At 32.6% G+C, this 19,967-nt stretch overlaps 2 protein-coding genes across 3 annotated transcripts; both read right to left on the minus strand.

Annotated features, from left to right (window-relative positions):
* Positions 1 to 1,308: 1,308 nt before the first annotated feature.
* On the minus strand, positions 1,309 to 2,001 carry LOC133832044 (uncharacterized mitochondrial protein AtMg00810-like). The gene has a single exon (XM_062262435.1). The coding sequence runs from the start codon at positions 1,999 to 2,001 to the stop codon at positions 1,309 to 1,311; it is 693 nt and encodes a 230-aa protein (XP_062118419.1).
* A 782-nt stretch (positions 2,002 to 2,783) lies between these two features.
* On the minus strand, positions 2,784 to 4,591 carry LOC133828902 (nuclear pore complex protein NUP93B-like). Of its 2 annotated transcripts, none has more exons than XR_009891374.1 (3): positions 4,434 to 4,591; positions 4,025 to 4,136; positions 2,784 to 3,044 (listed from the first exon to the last, which is right to left on the minus strand). XR_009891374.1 is itself a non-coding variant. In XM_062258954.1 (3 exons), exons 1-3 carry the CDS (start codon positions 4,581 to 4,583, stop codon positions 3,003 to 3,005), a joined length of 294 nt encoding a protein of 97 aa, XP_062114938.1. In that variant the 5' UTR covers positions 4,584 to 4,591; the 3' UTR covers positions 2,784 to 3,002. The 2 variants fall into 2 exon arrangements, 1 of the variants encoding a protein (XP_062114938.1); XM_062258954.1 differs by having other exon boundaries at positions 4,025 to 4,126.
* Positions 4,592 to 19,967: the final 15,376 nt, after the last annotated feature.

Here is a 19,967-nt window from a genome sequence, read left to right on the forward strand (position 1 = left end):
TGTTATTCTTTTATATATAATATTGTTTTTTTATTTGAAATATTTATATGACAATGATACAAATTTAATAAATATAATTAATAAATTATATAAATAAAACTAAGCAAACATGTATTACACGTTGTTTGTATGTAGTATATATATATAAATATACTAGATAAAAGCAACGTGCATTGCACGTTTGCTTAGTTTTGAAATTATAAATATTATTTATAATTTTAATAAAAACTAGTTCACTATTTTCTATATATATATATAATAGAATGAAGTATAGTTCTATAGTATATATAAATATTTATATCATTTATCTTTACATATGTAACATCTAAACATAACGTTGACATAGATATATATTTACATGACATAAAATAATATTTTAAAAAAATTAATAATAGAAATAAAATAATTATAGAAAAATGCATTTTTAAGTTTTCACTTATGAAATTGAGATTTGCAAGAAGAAATGGTAAATATGATTTGCTCATCTCCTTTTAATATATTTGAATAGTTTATTCAAATTTTTATGCCACAAATCATATTTTTGTCTTGTTTTCAGGAACGCATTATTCAAGAAAAGAAAGCAAGACATATGTCTCATGCATTCTCCCTTGTGTATATTATCTCACTATTTTAGTCCCTCAAACTCTCTCACAGTATCATTCTTAGACGTTCTCACTTCTCACTTGTCGACCAGCCATAATCAGGTTTGTTCTTTTAGATTGAATTATGAGAATACCAGAGAAGAAAAGAAAAAGACACACAATGATTGTAATGCTCAGCTCACCAAAAAAGTGGTGCTAGCTAATTCCTTTTATATATAAAATGGCTAGTACATTCTAGTACAATTGAAAAATATAGGGAAAAGATTTTTACATAGAATTACAGAAGGAATATTCCTAACAAACTTTTGACATCCAGTACAGTTTGTTATTCCAGGGACCACTCCTCTCTAACGGTTCAATGACAGCAATGCATTTTTCTATAATGAGGATTAGTAAATATAATCCCTGATTAGCTCATTTCCTAACACCCCTTCTCAAACTAAGAGGGGTTTCGACTACTCCAAGTTTGTCACTAAGGAAATGGAATCTGTGGTTAGTTAGACTCTTGGTTAGACAGTCCGCAACTTGATCTTGGGAAGGCACATATCTAATTTCCAGTTGTTTCTTTAGGACTTTATCTCTCACAAAATGCACATCTAACTCAATGTGCTTGGTACGTGCATGATAGACCGGATTTGTTGCCAAAGCACTTGCTCCCATATTATCACACCATCTGATGGGAACATTTTGAATTGGAAATTTGAATTCACTGAGCAAGGCTTGAATCCAAGATATCTCTGTAGCAACATGAGTCAGAGCTCGGTACTCCGACTCTGTACTTGAGCGAGAGCACTGCTTGTTTCTTTGAAGACCATGACACAAGGGTGCCACCTAGATAAACACAGTAACCAGCCACGCTTTTCCTGTCATCTGGGCAGCAGGCCCAATCTGCGTCTGAGTAGCCAGTGATATTGAGTTGATCTGAATACTTGATATGAAGGCCATGGTTGATTATACCCTTTAAGTATCTCAGTATCCTCTTTGCTACTGACCAGTGAGTTGTTGTGGGAGCCTGCAAATATTGGTTGAGTTTGTTTACAGCAAATGAAAGGTCTGGCCGAGTATGAGTTAAATATTGTAGCCCTCCAATAACACTTCGATAGAGAGTAGGCTGCTGCAGTAAGTCACCATCAGTTTTCGAGAGAGCTTTGCCAACAGTCATGGGAGTAGAACACTGTTTGAGGTGTAACATCTCTGTTCTTGTGAGTAATTCTTTGATATATTTGGCTTGGCTGAGATAAAGGCCTGTTTCATCTCTGTGAACCTCTATACCGAGAAAATAATGAAGTGGCCCAAGATCTTTGAGAGAGAAAATGTTGTTCAATTGAGTGGTGAAATCCTGCAATTTCTTCAAGTCATTCCCTGTGACTATTATGTCATCCACATAAATAAGTACCATGATAATTAGAGTACATGTTTTATAAAAGAATAAAGAGGAATCAGCCTTTGAGTTCTGAAAATTCCAGCGTGTAAGCGTGGACTTTAGTTGATCATACCATGCCCGAGGTGCCTGCCTTAAACCATAAAGGGATTTGTTCAATTTGCACACAAAATCAGGTTTAGACTCATCAACGAATCCTTGTGGTTGGATCATAAAAAAATCCCCCTCAAGTTTTTCATTTAGGAAAGCATTATTCACATCTAACCACTATAAGAAAAAACAGTATTCATAACACTTAAAAAATGCTAACCGGGAGTATTGATAACGCTTCTGAAAATGCTAACATAGCCCCTGTTATTAAAAGTCCTATCTTTTCTATAACAGTATTCAAATGTTATGCTCAATGTTATCTTAAACTATTCAATAACACATTTTTAGTTGCTATAATATTCAAATAATAACATTTAGTTAAAATACTTAGTTATAAATTTGAAGTTTAATCTTATACTTTATGCATAACACTTTCCAATTGTTATGAAAATTGTTATATTTGATCATTTTATAACATTTTTAGTTCATTCTATTATATAAATCATAACTTTTTGTCCCAATTATAATATATTATACAAAAAAACCATAATTATTGTAAATTCTCCCAGTAATAACATTTTGTTATTTTGTAGTGTGCATTTTTAATTATTGTAAAAAGTTTTTATTATTGTATTTTTATTTTAAAAAATCACAATTGCTCACAAGTGTAATATTAAATAGATCAAAAAATCTAAAATATTCAATATATATGATAAACCATGAGTATTTTTACATTTGAAGACGAACTACTTCAAACCATGACACTGTCCACTTCAAAAGTTCATAGTTCTAACTTGAGTTTGAAAGCATACATAATAAAATTCTATAGTCTTGCACATCTTTTGCTTCAAAAGTAAAAAACAGAAACATAATAAGATACACAAAAAGTAAACCATGAAGCTTGCTCCACCCTCCAATTCATCATCCATTCAATTGTGCACTTGTCTTTGTTGTGAGGTTGATTTGCTTAGCTACACAAGAGTTTAAATAATTAATGCTTAAACTTAGTTAATAGTAAACTTAAAGAGTACAAAAAGAAAGAAAGTTAATAACCTCATTACGACTTTATAAGATGGCCACGCAATTACACTAACTACAGCACATAGGCATGAAATATTGAAGATTTATGCTTCGTAAAATACTCATTAGAAAAGTTAGCTCAAACACTTTATAATTATGAAATGAAAATGCAAATGATACACCAACCAAACATATAAATATATATATAAACAATACAACAACTAATTTATAAAGAAAACCCAATAGCATAGACACATGAACTAGAATTAAATCAAATATAAAGTTCCAAATAACAAGAGTAACGAATTTGCCATTTTTATTGTATATTTCCAAATACTATCTTCAGGGACCCTTGAAAACTCTACTGTAATATAGAATATCAGTTCAGTGGCTTTAGGGACCCTTGAAAAGGGTATATGAATAAACCAATTCCAATCATGAAACCTTTTTACTATAAATAAACCAAGCACTTAGGTTCAATTTCTTCGTGTTCAGCCAAGTGTCATCATATTGTATTCTACTAAAATATCTTAAATTAAAGAATGCTAGTAGTCATCACCCTCTGCCACCATACTTTTTAATCACCCAAAAATGAAAAAGAAAAATGCCTTGGCACTAAAAGGAAAGGTTCGGAAGTCCAAAAAAGTGCTACTGCCCAAGTAGTATGAGCACATTATGACATTAGAAGAAGAAGACCAGAAAAAAGTAAAACAATCAGAAATATATCAAAATAGCAAGTTCCCTAAATCAATGTAAAACACAATAGCAGAAGAAAAAATTTGAGCATAAGACATGAGCAAGTAAGGATCAATAAAGCTACAAAATTACTAGAATCTAGGCTACACTAAGCATCATTGTAAAAATCATTCCCAAAATATTAAAATCCTGCTAAGTAGCAATAAACTGTCATGGTAGAATATTAAGTTATTACCTGGGCAGGATGACTTTGGATAGTATCCACTACATATTTTTCATGACCCCGCTCAAGATGGCGCCTTGCACCAATAATTAAAGACATAAGCACCCTTGAAAGCTATCGCATGCTAACAACAACCATTAGATAGGTACTTATCTCACTCAGCATAAACAAAACTTGACAACAATCTCTAAAGCATCACTCCGTTAAGGTGTCTTTTTCATAAAGTGAAAATAGAATTTAAAGCAGCAACTTAGTAATTTGTCAAAAAACTAAAACTTCACAATTCAAAATTGCAACTCAGTCATTTGTCAAAAAACTAAAATTAACAATCCACTAAAGATTAAATGCCTTTCATTTAATGGTAGGAATCAAATATATAATAAGATCGATTGAACACAGGGAAAAAATTGTTTCAACTTACTTTAAATGGTAATCCACGTTCTCTTGCATCATTCAGATTCTTTACAACTTCAGCATAGACAGCTGCCTTTTTCTCAAGGATAGGATTGTTAGCAAGAGGTACAAGCTGCATGCTAGAAGCACCAGATGAAGCTTGAGGGCTAGAAGTCATCGATATTATCTGACCAGAGCAAGCACCCCACGACTGCTAACTATCATGTTGGTTCTAGGTAATGTGGAAATTTGACTCAAGCGTTGAAGACTATCTCATTTTTCTATTTAACAATCCTCCTACAGAGCATTAAAATTTAAAATCCATCAAGATCAAAGCTCAACAACAATGATAATCACTGCATAGAATATATTTATGCACACATAATCTATCTATAATTTGTTCATTATTCAGCTCAATGATATAAACACCTTATAAAACATCAAAAGAATTTAAAATATATTAGATTAATAACCAAATATTATTCATCACGTATGCGCTCACAATATCATTGATTGATTAGGGCAACATTCTGCATATCCCGTGTGTCATACTAACCTCCAACACTTTCAACATGTAATCATTAAAACTTCTGAGGTTATCCTTTTGAGCTTCTTGGACAACTGAAATAATTTCCATTTCATGCACCTGGTGCATAGGTATGATTAAGAAATCATTATCAGTCACAAACATGGCCAAAGTATATCAAGTTGTTAGAAGAACAACTATTTTCTCATAATCAATTAAATTTTCAGGCTTGCTTGCAGCTATATATTGAATGATTCTCTATTCTTAACAAAATATAAATATATATTATAGAGGAGAGTGAGATAGAGAAAGAGACTATAAAACTAATTCACATGCCAACAGTCAGTACCAATGGCTTGAATAAACACTTGTATTTTAGAAAATTCGAATAATTGTTTTAAGTAGCTAAAGTAGTTGAATTTGGATCCAATACTTTTGCAAAAGGTTATTGAGCTGAGGAAACGATAACTGAAGAATAAAGGTACAACAACAAACTTATTTTAATTAGTTTTATAAGTCCAATTAAATTTTTGAAAGATACAAAATCTTATTTGAGATTTAAAGTTGAAATGGTGCAACTTTTTTTGCAACTAATACTTGTCAATAGTTAAACAAGTTTGAAACCACCTTGACAAAAAAAAAACTAGAACCCATGGAGCAAGATTATATACACGCATACACATATCATCACAGCAGCATCATCAACACACAATACTTCAATATTTTTTTACTTAATTTTGCATCATATGCTACAGAACCCTTTTGACCTTTCAAAAAACAATATTGTATACTCAAATACAATAATGTTTTCCATTATTGTAAATGCATTATTCGCCTAGTTTTCCATTATGTACTAGTGCATTCCTTTCATCAACAACAACCATATACTTCACACTAGTTAAAACAGAACATTTCACAAATGACAAATATGGAATAGAATATAGAAATAAGTTGAGACAACTGCAGTTATATAAATATATATAGAGAGAGAGAATCCATTGATGCTTCTGCTGCTTCAGCAACGCCCAAAAGCTTTAAACACTCATTCCAACACTCAGCACCCCTCCATAGAAGCTTAGCTGCAAGACCATAATACCCAACATCATTAGCTGCATATGTATATAACAACATTGGTGCTCTCAAAAGTTTCTCTCTTAACACATAAAAGATCTTTGGTCTTTCTTGTATTCTAATGCTTACAACCTCTCTAATTTTTCTCACTATATCCTCTCCATTAGAAACAATTCCAACACAAACAAATATATGTATTGATATATTCAAAATGTTTCTTGATATTAAACTAAAATCTAAAAACATCAAAAGAAAAGAAAACTCACAGACAAACGGCTTCTTGAGCAGCTGGGTTGCTTGGGTTCTTGCTTCAGCAGGGGCATCATCATGTGTGCTTCAGCGGCTCAACCAAAGAGAGTGACAAGAGACTAATAGACTGTATTTCATTTCATTGATAGCTCATCTTTTTTGTACTGGCTTTAGCTGCATTGCAAATTTAAATTGTATGTATGTTAGTTTAGTGAATCTAATAGACTGTATTTTATCTTTGATATAACTGCTTCTTTATTAGATAGCTCATACTCAACCTACAAATTTGCACACTTGTACATGTATCAATAGTGGAAAAAACTTGTTAGACATATGACAAATAAAAAAAATAAAAAAACATGATCGAAGCTTCTGAGTGGTGCTTATTGCATAATATCACTTAATATCTGAGTGGTGCTTCCACAACAAGCAGCAATAATTATATACAACAACAGAACAATCAAGCAATGGCTACTAGGTTCAATGTTATTCATAAAATAAAACTACATTTTAAAGTAATGAAATTAGGAAAATAAGTTTTACCTGAGCGAATATAGAGTTGACTTCAGAAATTTTCGCTCAACTCTATAGACAATGAAGCTCAGGGAGGAGGTTTAAGCTCAGTATTACAGTATATCTATATTCGCTCAACTCTATAGACAGATGTAACTCATAAAAGTATATCTCAGAAATAGTATTACATGTATATACCTGAGCGAATATAGAGTTGACTTCAGAAATTTATTCAAAAAAAATCTTAATAAATGAAGACCTGATGCCATGAGATACTGAGGTGTTGTGCCTACTGCTTGCTGCCATCTGGCTTTTGAGAAGCTTTGAGGTGTCCTTCCGAATTGATGCCATGACTAGTGAGGTGAGCTGCCTTGAAGACCTGGTGTCGTGAGGTTATGTGCCTTGCGTGAAAGATAAGATTTGTAGTGCATGAAAGATGAGAATGCCTCTTGCTTTTTGTCTTTCATAAATCGAAAATCTTGGACTCTTGGAATATTTCTGTACACAACAAAAATAGCACAGAAATTTTTTAAAACAAAATTGTACTTAGAATAGTATTCAAAATATGAAAACTAACAACGGCTTCGAGTACTTGAACTAATTAAGGAAATGTTTCCATTGGTAGTCTTGAAAACAAAATCAAAAACTAGACAAGAACAGAACAGAACAGAACAGAACATTGAGAAGAAAAAATAATACATAAAAAGATCTAATAACCACCCTTGAGATCGTTGACAACATCATAAGGAATGGGGGTGACAGTTTCCAACTGAGCTCCTTCGACCATGAAACCTGGCTTGGGACCCTCTGGCTACCTCTTGGTGCTGATGGCCTCACCCTTCAACTTGGCCTCGGCCTTGAGCTTATCGTTCCTTAACTTTCTGTTTTTGAACTCCTCAGTGCATCTAGAGGGCTGGACATGCTCCACACGAACATGAATCCTCTTCTTAATGATGCGGTTCCCAACCTGCTTATTAACCTCCACACCAATAGCGCGCTTGGTGATGTTCCAGACACGCCCAATTCGGCCATGGTAGAACTTGTGGGGCATACCCTTGTGAATGGCGCCGTTAAACTTTCAAATCCATAAATCAACACCAAAAAAAAAATCAAAATCGACAGGCTCAGTTACCTTAGTTTACATATAAATCATACTTCATATATCATAAATTAAAAAAATGGGTTAAAGTTACCTTACTTCACATAATGGACAGACTCGGTTGCCCATCGCCCATGGAGGAAAGGCCTCTGGTTCGCACTAGGGAGAAGAAAGGGTCAAAGCACTTTGGGGAGCATCTGCTTCGCCCCTTGTTGCATCTTTTCATCATCGTCCCAAAGCCCTTTCCTGGGACCCTTCATCATTGATCCTTAGCACCCACATCTGAAAGAGAATGAGAGAGAGAGGTCGGTGAACGATGGTTCCAAACCAGAGAGAGCGAAAGAGAGAGTCACTGTGAGTAGGATGAACGAGAGATTGAGAGAAGGCAAGAGAGTGGAGTGTGTGTGGCTATTTTTAGAGGGAGAGAAAAAGAGACAGAGAGGGGAACGCGGTTAGGGTTGATTTGCGAAGAAAAAGATACAAGAGAGAGAGAGAGAGATACTTTAGGGCTAATAGAATATTAGAGGGGGAGACGAAAAAGCTAGTGGCGGGCTTTAAAATTTACTGTACCAAGAGCGCGCCTGATTTTTCTATTTAACCATAGCGTTTTTTTAAAATTGTGATTTTTAGGTGTTATATTAGGCTAAAATTCTTGTAGTGAACTGACATATATCCTAACCTTTTGTGACAACTATTGTGAGGATGATTCTCACTATTGATGGTTTAATAACCGGACTAGAGGTTTCACCAAATTCAATACTTGGCCTTTGATTAAAGCCTTCAGCAACAAGCCGTGCTTTGAGTCTCTCAACAGTGCCATCTGAATTTCTTTTCACTTTGAACACCCATGTGTTTCCAACTATGTTCATACCATGTCGTCTTGGTACAAGAACCCAAGTTTTATTTTTCTTCAGTGCCACAATTTCAGTGTTCATAGCCTTGTTCCAACCATCATGTCGCAGAGCCTCTTCAACTGTGTTTGGTTCTTCACCATCATCACACCAAGTTGCTCGACCCATATAAACTTTAGGTTTGAAGATGCCTGATTTTGCTCTTGTCATCATGGGATGAGTAGGGGCTAAAGTAATGGTTCTTTCCTGTTGGTTTTCTGATTCATTATTACTGTGATGACTGCTGGATTCTGCAGTACCTTCCTGAACAATATTAGGCAGTATATCTAGACTTTGATGAGATAGTTCAGGTTCAGTGTCAACTACCTGATTTGATCTGGATGAGCTCCCTTCAAAGGACTGTTCGATATTATCTATACCAGCTTGATTATTAGAGTGGTGCGAAGGATTTGTGTTTGCTGAAACGTTTTGTTGAAAGGATTGTGAAAAGGGAAACGTGGCTGACCAAGATGGGACAATGACTGAGACTTGTTGTTCCACTTTGTGAGTATTTAGAAATCCAGATTTAAAGGGAAAATCACTCTCATTGAAGATTACATTCCTGGATATATACAATCTACCAGTTGTGCTAAGACACTTGTAACCCTTGTAGCTATCACTATAGCCCAAATTAATACACTTAACTGAGTGGAATTGAAACTTGTGTGTTTGATAGGGCCGAATACAAGGGTAGCAAGCAACTCCAAAAACTCTGAGAAAGTTATAGTTTGGTATCTTAGAGTATAGAACTTCATAGGGAGACTGGTTTTTGAGTACTATGGAAGGCAATCGGTTAATGAGGTAAACAGAATTTTGAAATGCATCCCACTAGTATTTGAGTGGCATGTAGGCTTGAGCAAGTAGTGTTAACCCCATCTCAACAATGTGCCTATGTTTTCTCTCTGCCCTACCATTTTGAGCTGATGTATGTGGGCATGAATGTTGAAAATCTATGCCATTTTCGGTGACACATTTTGCAAAGGTCTGAAATTCTCCCCCCCCCCCCCCCCCCCCCTTCCCCAGTCAGTTCTAAGAGCTTTAATTTTACGGTCAAACTGGTTTTCTACACAGGTTTTGAACTGAAGAAAGGCATAATTTGCATCAGCCTTAGTTTTGAGAGGATATATCCAGGTAAAACGGCTATGGCCATCTACAAAGTGAATGTAGAACCTATAGTTTGTATTGGATAATACAGGTGCAGGTCCCCATACATCAGTGTGGATAAGATCAAGTATATGTGTAGCTCTACTATTGCTCAAGGAGTAAGGTAAGGCATGGGCCTTTCCAAATTGACATGCTTCACAAAAAGAGGATTTCTCATTGATTGAAAGAGGCTTTACATTAACACGATTTAACACAAGTTGTAAGACTCGATTGGATGGGTGGCCTAATCTCCTATGCCACTTATCCTTGATTGAACTAGACTGAGACTCAGCAACATGCTGGCTCTTTTTTTTTTTTGAAACTAGACTAGAAACTAAATAGACTTCAGAGGATGGCAGAGGAGTTTGGTGATGGTGAGACTCGCGGTTGTGGCTGCCCAGCTGGTATAGACCTTCTTTGAGTGTCCCTTGAAGAAGAGCTCTCCTTGTTCCCATGTCCTTCACAACACAACAAGTGGGGAAAAATTCAACAGAGACATTATTGTCTCGAGTTAGTCTAGAAATACTGACTAAATTCTTAGCAATATGAGGAGCATGTAAGACATCTCTAAGCACAAGTGTGTTATCATCATTAGAGTTTAGGAAGCTACTACCAATGTGATGAATTGAAAGCTTGTTTCCATTACCAACTATGAGTTGTTCCTTACCATGATATTCAGTTTTGTGAGTCATAGTGCCAACATCAGATGTCACATGGTTTGTAGCTACACTATCTGCATACCATGCTACATCATCCACCATTTCTGGTGAAGCAATGAAGGCAGTTGCTCCTTGATGTCCCTTGTTGGGGTTGTGTGAGCCAGCACCCTGTGGTGGTGATCCCATGAATTGTTCATCGTACTTATTATAGCAAATAGCAGCTAAGTGGCCATATTGGCCACAAACTTGGCATGTGGGCTTTGAGCTGCTTCCACTGCGACCACCCTGGCCCCTTCCTTGATTTCTAGTGCCACCTCTATAGTTTCTAGAATTTCCATGACCTCCAGATGGATTATAATTTGAGCCTCGGCCTCCTTGAAAGCCAGATGACCGAGAAGCAGCAAGATTAACTGACAGTGTTGGCCAAGATTCAGTGGCAGGTGTCTTGTTTGTTCCAGAGATGGCACTGAGCCTCTCAAATTTGCTGTCAAAGCTAAGTAAAATATCTTGTAGCTCCTGCCAAGAGGTGGATCCACGTGCTTCAACCTAAAGAACAATAGGTAAATATTCTATATCCAAACCAGAGAGAACATTAGATACCAACAATTTCTCAGGATATGGATCTCCAGCGAGAGTTATAAAGTCCACCCATTGACGCTTCTGTCGAAGATATTCAGTCATATTCATACTTCCTTTTCGTGTGGTTTGGATTTTGGTACGATACTCATCCATTTTTGCTTTGGAATGAGATCCAAACAGGGTTTCAAGTGAACTCCAGAGATCTGCAGAGGAAACGCACCCCATCACCTCCATGGCTATGCCTTCAGACATCGAACCATAAAGCCAGCCAAGAAGAAGTTGGTCCTGCACTATCCAGGTTTCAAACGCTGGATTTGGGAGAGGAGTCGGATCTCCTGCAACATTTTCGTTTGGAAGGAACTCATCGGGTCTGCCTTTGGCACCTATGAGATATCCATCGAGGCGATGACCTCAAACTATAGCAGAGACTACATTCTTCCACAGAGAGTAATTATTTCTATCAAGCTTAAGAGCAAATGGTTGAGTTAAGGTACTCCCTACCTGAGGAGTGAGTACGGCTGGAGTCTGAGTAACTGGACTAGGCACAGACTGCTGTTGTTGCTGGTCTGCTCCATTATTGTCGAATGATGCTTGTGTGCTATTGTCATCCATTGAAGACACGCGTCTGAGAATGGGCCAAGATTGAATTATGAGAATATCAGAGAAGAAAAGAAAAGACACACAATGATTGTAATGCTCAGCTCACCAAAAACGTGGTGCTAGCTGATTCCTTTTATATATAAAATGGCTGGTACATTCTAGTACAATTGAAAAATACAGGGAAAATACTTTTACACAGAATTACAGAAGAAATATTCCTAACAAACTTTTGACATAGTTTGTTATTCCAGGGATCACTCCTCTCTAACGGTTCAATGACAACAATGCATTTTTCTAGAATGAGGATTAGTAAATATAATCCGTGATTAGCTCATTTCCTAACACTTTTTTTTTTCTCACTCTATATATATGTAGATATATTTGTATGTGTACTATAGAGATTAAAGAACACAATACTTTGTATCATTCACTTTCAGATTCCAAATGTAAAATGAAATAAATGACAATAACAAGTAAATGACAAAATGACTGCCTGTAAAGCAATTAATAAACGATAACATATAGATGAACGACATGTAGTGCATCAGTCTATGATTAAAAAATATAAGAGAATATATATCACATTGTATGTTTGGTTTATCTTCTTTGATGCAAGTGCATGCATGATAAATATTAAACTATAAGTTTATTATATATAAAGTTATAAATTGAGGTTACCGTAAATATAATATAATATAATATATACTAAGCTATATATTAATCATATAATATAACCTATATATTAATTTATGAATCTTGATGGTTACCATGTGAGGTCACCATACATATGTAATATGTTTTAAATTTTTGTTTCATTTATTAATTCTTAGAAACATATCTCTTCTATATAAAAAGTCTGGATTTTAACGATTTATTTTGTTAACTTTAATGGAATATTATAAATATTTAACGGAATACAACTTTAAAAATAAATTAAAAATAGATATTTATCAATTTTATTATTATAAATTCAAATATTATAAAATATCATTATTATAATAATATTTAATACAAAACTACATATATAATAATTATATTAATATAAATTCAAATTCAAGTATTATAAAATATAATAATAATATATAATACAAGACTAGCTATTTAATAACTATATTAATATAAATTTAAATGTTATAAAACATTATTATGATAATATATATAATCCTAATTTTTTACTAATTATATTAAAATGAATTTAAATATTATAAATTATTATTATTATAATATTTAATACAAGACTAGATATTTAATACTTATATTAATATAAATTTAAATATTATAAAATATCATTATAATAATAAATAATACATAATCTTAATTTTTATTAAAAATTAAAAAAGTTAATATATTATATATATTTAAAAAAATCATAAATATTGTTTTGGTTTAATTTTTCATTTAATATGTTTATGTCATTCTTTTGTATATAATATTGCTTATTTATTTGAAATTTATATTACAACGATACAAATTTAATAAACATAATAAATAAATTCTATAAATAAAACTAAACAAGTATGCATTGCACGATGTTTGTATCTAGTATATACATATATAAATATATATCCATGTACTCTAATATTGTAGATATTTATATAATAATATTATTTGATAATAAATGTTTCATTTTCAAGTTTTTTTAAGAGAAAATACCAGTTTGGCCCTTGTGTTTTGTTAAATGACAATTCAGACCTCGTATTTTACAAAATGGATCAAAATAGTATCTTAAACTCAATTTTGGTCAAAAGAATTTCAAATATAATCTTTCATTCTCAGCTCATCGGCCACTTTCTATGCTTCTCTGAACCCATCGCATCATTAATGACCCAATAATTGATCTTACAATTGAAAATATTTTGACTAAAATCGGGTCTAGGGTACTATTTTGATCGATTTTGCAAAACACAGGTCTGAATTATCATTTAACAAAACACAAGGGCCGATTGCGTATTCGGGAAAAATACAAGGGTCAAAATAATATTTTCCCTATTTTTTTAATGACTTCTTGTGATGTGGTAGTATTTATGAAGAATGTTTGAACAAAAAAAATTGTATAGAGTTGAAAAAAGGAGAAGCTAATACATAATAAGCTATATATAATTTTTTAATGTGCATTTTTTTATATGTTATGTTGGATAATGCATATAATATATATTGGGATTGTTAGTTTAGTATATTGTTATATTATATTGCTGATTTTTAATTTTTTTAATAAGTTTGTGGAATGAAGTTGTGAGTTAAGTTATCATAATTTAATGATTTTTAGGTTTGATTGAGATATGAAAGTTGAAAAGTTTAATCCAACCAACACTGAAGTCCAAACCGTGGTTCCGAACCAAACCAATCCGTTCTTAAGTGGATTGGTTTGGTTTGGTTTTGAGCATTTTATTGGTCTGGTTTGGTTTTGCATTTTCAAAAAACTGCTATACTGGTTTGGTTTTAAAAAAAAATGACAATCCGGACCAAACCAATCTGTAAATTGTTGGGGGAGAGTGAGATAACACCACCACAAGAAATAGAATCTACACAAAATTTGGATTCACAGAGACTTAAAAAAGATTGAGAAAGAACATGCAAACCCAAGTAGAACAATGGTCTTCAACTTTGATGAAGCTTCAAAACCCTAGGCAAGATCACCACTTTGAGCCAATCCTTGAGCAAACCAAACACAAACCAAGACTTATACATGTTGCATAACGTTGTCCTATTACTCTATTTCTCAGCCACCATTGATGCTTGAGGCCTTCTCTTGAGGAAATGAGGATTGAGATTGAACAAGCCTTCAACTCTCAAAGTCAAGCACTTTCCTGGAGAGTTCTTGGAAAAAACTTAGAGATTCTTGGAGCTAGAGAAAGAGAAAGGGTAAAGAGAGATTGGAGAGAGTGATCAAGTCTCCCAAAACACTATTTTGACCATTTTATAAAGTAGGCACCGTCATTATGTCTAACCAATAGAATTAAACTTGAAAAACACGTCATTTAGAGCATTTACGATATTTCACGTAATACAGTATGCGACCCTAGCTTTCAGGCGATGTCTCGTCTCTTGGATGGCGACATATCGACACCCTCTCTGACTTTGGACACTTCCAAAGGTCATGAAATTGCTCTAAAGGCCACCAAACTTTTTGGGAACCCTTAGATACTCTCATGTATCACTTCGGATCCAAATTTGCATTTTATCAGTGCCTACAATTGAAACTCAAATTCACACATTCATTATGTGAACTCTACTAAGTGCTTATACCTTGCTGTACTTTTACACTTATCATTTGTATTTAACCAATCATAACATCAACATGCCATACCAATAAATGAACCAATGTTATCAATCCACATAAGTCAACCATTTTAATTTGGTCACATGGGTAGCTGAATAAAGTATATTACTCTTAACACATATTCTAAATTTCTATGTACTCTTCAAGACTAGTCTTTCAATTTTTTCGGTTATGCTTGATAATAATAAATATATATATATATATGTATAAATTAGTTGATGCTGAAGCCTCACCATCTAAAACCAAAATCTCTTCCCCATAGCCCAGTACAATTATAGACGAGCTCTTAGAGGATGCCACCATAGCTCTAAGCAAATACTCACGTCGTCACCTTTGTCCAACTTGGTGGGCGCTTTTCTTTATCTTGGCCTTATTCGTCGACGGTAAAACAGTAGCTGGAGCCTCTCATCCTCTCGTATCTTGCATACACTTGTCAGAGCTGCTCTGTTTTATAAGTAAATCACCATTTGCATCTCCTTCGATCATGGTCGCGTTCATCTATGGTGAACCCATCAACCTTCAATCTCGAATGCTCATCAGCGCTGCTCTTTTGTATACAATTGTAGCAAGATGCAATACAACCTACTTTTGGAGTTCTTTGACACTGATGAAGAAGATGACGCCAATGAATAAGCTTCATGTCTAGCCATGTTTAAGCGTTCACTCCATCGAATACACACCGTAAAATGTAAGAAATTGCATCATACCGTATAAATGTAAAAAATTATGTTATACCGGAAAATTGATATTTTTATGACAATTATAGTGTATAGTGTAAATTTCTCTAAGTTATTTGTATGTCATAGTATAATATTACAAACAAGGAATGAGTAATTTACCTTAGGTAAGATTGATTGCATAACGGCAAGAGATAAATCTATTATGATTTTTTTGGTAGCCAATGATCAAATTTCATTAGACGTAATAAAATTGAAATTATTAACTCTCTCGCAAGATTTTTAACTTTTTGGATGTCCATCATCAAAAAAGCTTGGGTCAGATTTTATTTCTATTTTATATGTAATCCCTCTAGATTTCTAAACAAACAATGGATTAGTGATGATGACACTATTAACTCTCTTTGATACCATTTTTAAAAGCATGTATTGATATATATCTCATATTTATTTGATATCATATTTAAAATAGAATAAATAATATTTTTGCCTTTCAAACTATGACTATTATATGATCGTGCTTCTCGAATGATTCACGATATTAAAAATTTCCGTCAAACTATACACGTTACTGAAATATGAGACTTTTGTTAAATTTCATCCTAGATGGCTAATAAATTGTTGATGTGATATTTTATCTATTGATGTAGCTGTGTCATGTGTATAATAATTAATAATTTTGCCCCCGAACTTTGACTGCTACCAAATTGTGTCATTTTTATTAAAAATATATATAATTGTTTTTCTTAAAAAATATTAATTAAATCCTTAAAAAAATTAAAAAATATAATTAATAACAAATAACTATTTTTTACTTTTTTCTTTTACAATATAAAATAAAGCTATTTTAGAATGAAAATTTTAAATAAATACTAAAACCAAGAAAAAACTTTTAATTAAAGAGGAGGACGAAAGACTTAAACAAATAAAAAAAACTTTTAATTTAAAAAGAGGAAGACAAATGAGAAAAAACTTTGGGGGTGTTTGGCACCTTAACTACAAAACTGTTTTTTGTTTTTAAAAGCTAAAAACTGTTTTTTGAAAACAAGTGTGGGTGTTTGGCATTGTTTTCAGAAAACAATTTTTAAAAACAAAGTTACAAAAAACAGAAAATTTTGAGAACAAGGAAAAGTTGTTTTCTGTTGTTCTCAAATTTTCTCACTTCTTATTTTTCATCATTTTTTCTTTTAAATTATTTTATCTCATTATTTATTGCAAGCTTTTAAAATATTTTTCTATTTGTAAATATATTTGTTAATTTTTTATTTAAGATTTTAAAAAAATAAAACTAAAAAAATGTTTTTAGAAAATATTAACCAAACACCTCTTGTTTTTTAAAAACTACAAAAACAGTTTTCTGTTCTCATTTCTGAGAACATAATTTTGAAAACAAAAAACAGAAAACAATACCAAACAGGCCCGCTTTAGGATTTTTTTAAATTCTTATTTTAAGATATATTTATTTTATATTGTAAAAAAAGGTAAAAAAAATATTTATTTGTTATTAATTAGATTTTTAATTTTTGAATATTTGAAAATTTATTTAATTAATTTGAAACTTTTAGTATTGTTTATTTTTTTTAATCTTTTTAAATGATTTTTTTTATTTTTAAGGATTTAATTATTATTTTTAAGAAAAAATAGATTTTCTTTAAAAAAAATCGTTTTAATAAAAAATTCACAATTTGGTAGTGATCAAAGTTTAGGGGGAAAAATAGTTAATTATTATACACATGACACTGCCACATCAACGTACAAAATGTCACATCATTAATTGGTTAGCCACTTATGACAAAATTGAACATAAGTCTCATATTTCAGTAACGTGTATAGTTCGGAGTAAAATTTTAACATCGTGAATCATTCATGGGACATGATTATATAGTGGTTATAGTTCGGCGGACAAAAATGCTATTTTCTCTTTAAAATATAAAGTTTTGAAAAGAAAAAAAAAATCATAATTCTAAAGAAAAGAAAATAAGATGGTAAAATTATATAAAAAGTATTGAAGTTTTCAACAATAACCAACTATCATTTTTTTTTGCGGGGGGGATTTATCCCTTTTTTTTTTTGAGGAATTTACATGAAATATGGGAAAATTTAATAAATTTTGATATATATGGCTTTTTTTTTTTGTGCATTTTTTATGGCTTTTTTTGTTGTTTTACTTTTTTATGGGTTTTGTTTTCCCATATTTACCAAAATATTTGTTCTGTATCCCATATTTTTTTGTATAAGTTTATTTATTATATATGGGTATTTTTGTGAGGGAATTTTTGTCTTTTATTATTATTATTTTTATTATTTCGGTAACTATTTCTTTAAGAAAATTTTAATTCCGTCGAGGATGATGTCGCCGTTCCACCACTCGGCAAGGACGGGGTTGTCGGTGAGAGACTTGTGGCAATGGTGGGTGAAGATGACGGGGATGGAGGCGCGTCGGCAGAGATGAATGGTGGCGAGGAGGTTGGGGAGGATCAGATTGGCTATGGAGGAGAAGTAGTTTTGAACGTCGATGACGAGTAGGGCGGCGGATCTGGGGTTGGGGTTTCGGGTCCTGATCTCGTATTTCTCGTAGGTTGAACATTTCTTCTTCTTCTTCTTGCATCGTTAATATTGCAGCAAGGCAGATGTCGATCTCGTAGGCAGAAAATAAAAAAATACGTTGCCTTGCTTGGCCTTTAATTAAGAAACCAAACTGAAATTTTGGTAAGTGTAAGGCTTGGGCTAGAAATGAAATGAATGTAATTGTAAGAGAAACCAGCAGAATATGAAGAAAAAGAAGAAGAAGAAGAAGAAGAAGAGTCAGAGAAGGAAAAGGAGGGTACCTGGTTTGGCTCAGTAACTAGTTATCAATCAGTTATTTTAATAGGGGTAACCAGTTACTTTCTTCTTCTTCTTCTTTACTGGATGTATTCTGATCTGTTTTTTTTTTCTTCCAAATTTGTCAGTAACCAGTTACAATTCACTCAAGTACTTGCCATGACAGTTAAAATTGATAGTAGTAACCGGTTACTGCCACATTACTAAAAAATCTAAATTGATAATCGTAACTGGTTACAGCAAGGTTTGAAAAAAAAAATCAAATCTAAAAAACATAACCAATTGCTATGGTACCTGGTTACTTAGTCAGGTGTGAAAACAAAATCAAATCTAAACAAAAAAATCTAAATTAATCGCTACTGTAACTGGTTACACCTAGGTCTAAAAAAAATCTGATATGAATAAAATGATTCAGGCGTCATGGTACCTGGTTACTTAAACAGATTTGGAAAAAAAAAACCAGAAAAATCAAAAGTTTTGTTTGCTTGTTTTTTTATTTCTTATACTTGTATTCTGAATAAATTTTGTAAACCTATCAATACATTTTTTGAGCAAACGTTCTAGTTCTATTTCTTTAAATAATCAATAAACACATAAATATTTATGTTAGAACCTTATTTTGATGAATATTTAGCTGCTAAACCTATTGATCTAAACATCACAGAGAAGAACCTTTTGACAACTTTTGCCCTTTTCAACCAAAAAAACTAATTAGCTAACCTAAGTTTTCATATGTTAAAAGTACCCTAAAATATTCAACTACCTAGCTTCTTATACTACCATAGTCTACACTAAATAATAGCAGTCAACTTTTCTTAAGTATATTTCTTAAATCAAATCAAATATGAAGTCAAGTACCTAGTTACTTAAACAGATTTAGAGAAGAAAAAAAACCCAGAAAAATCAAATATAAAGTCAAGTACCTGGTTACTTAAACAGATTTAGAAAGAAAAAAAAAACCCAGAAAAATCAAATATGAAATTCAAAATCAGATGTAAAAAAGAAGAAAACTAGATTTGAAGAAAGAAAAAGAAGAATAAGAAAGACCAAATAAGAAGAAGAAGAAGAAAGAAAGAAGACAAAGAAAAAAAAGAAAGAAAGAAAGAAGAAGAAGAAGAAGAAGAAGAAGAAGAAGAAGAAGAAGAAGAAAATCAGTTCGTCGCCGTCGTCGTCGGAGGCAGCAACGGAGGTAGGATCCCTGGAAAAAATCTGAGATGGCCATTGAATTGGGGAAGAAAAAGAAAGAAATGAGAAGAGATAGAGTTCGTGAGGTGAGGAGATCGTGAGGTGAGGAGAGAAGAGAAAATACCATATTTTAAATTTTTTTCCCAAAACTTACCATAATTTGTACAATTATTTTTTTACCCATAAGTTTAGAAACTATATATATTTTACCCATATTTATGTAAACTTCTCTTTTTTTTTTAATCAGTTTTACAGTCATTTTTAAAAG

This window comes from Humulus lupulus, chromosome 4 (assembly GCF_963169125.1).
Source record: "Humulus lupulus chromosome 4, drHumLupu1.1, whole genome shotgun sequence".
Classification (NCBI taxonomy): Eukaryota; Viridiplantae; Streptophyta; class Magnoliopsida; order Rosales; family Cannabaceae; genus Humulus; species Humulus lupulus.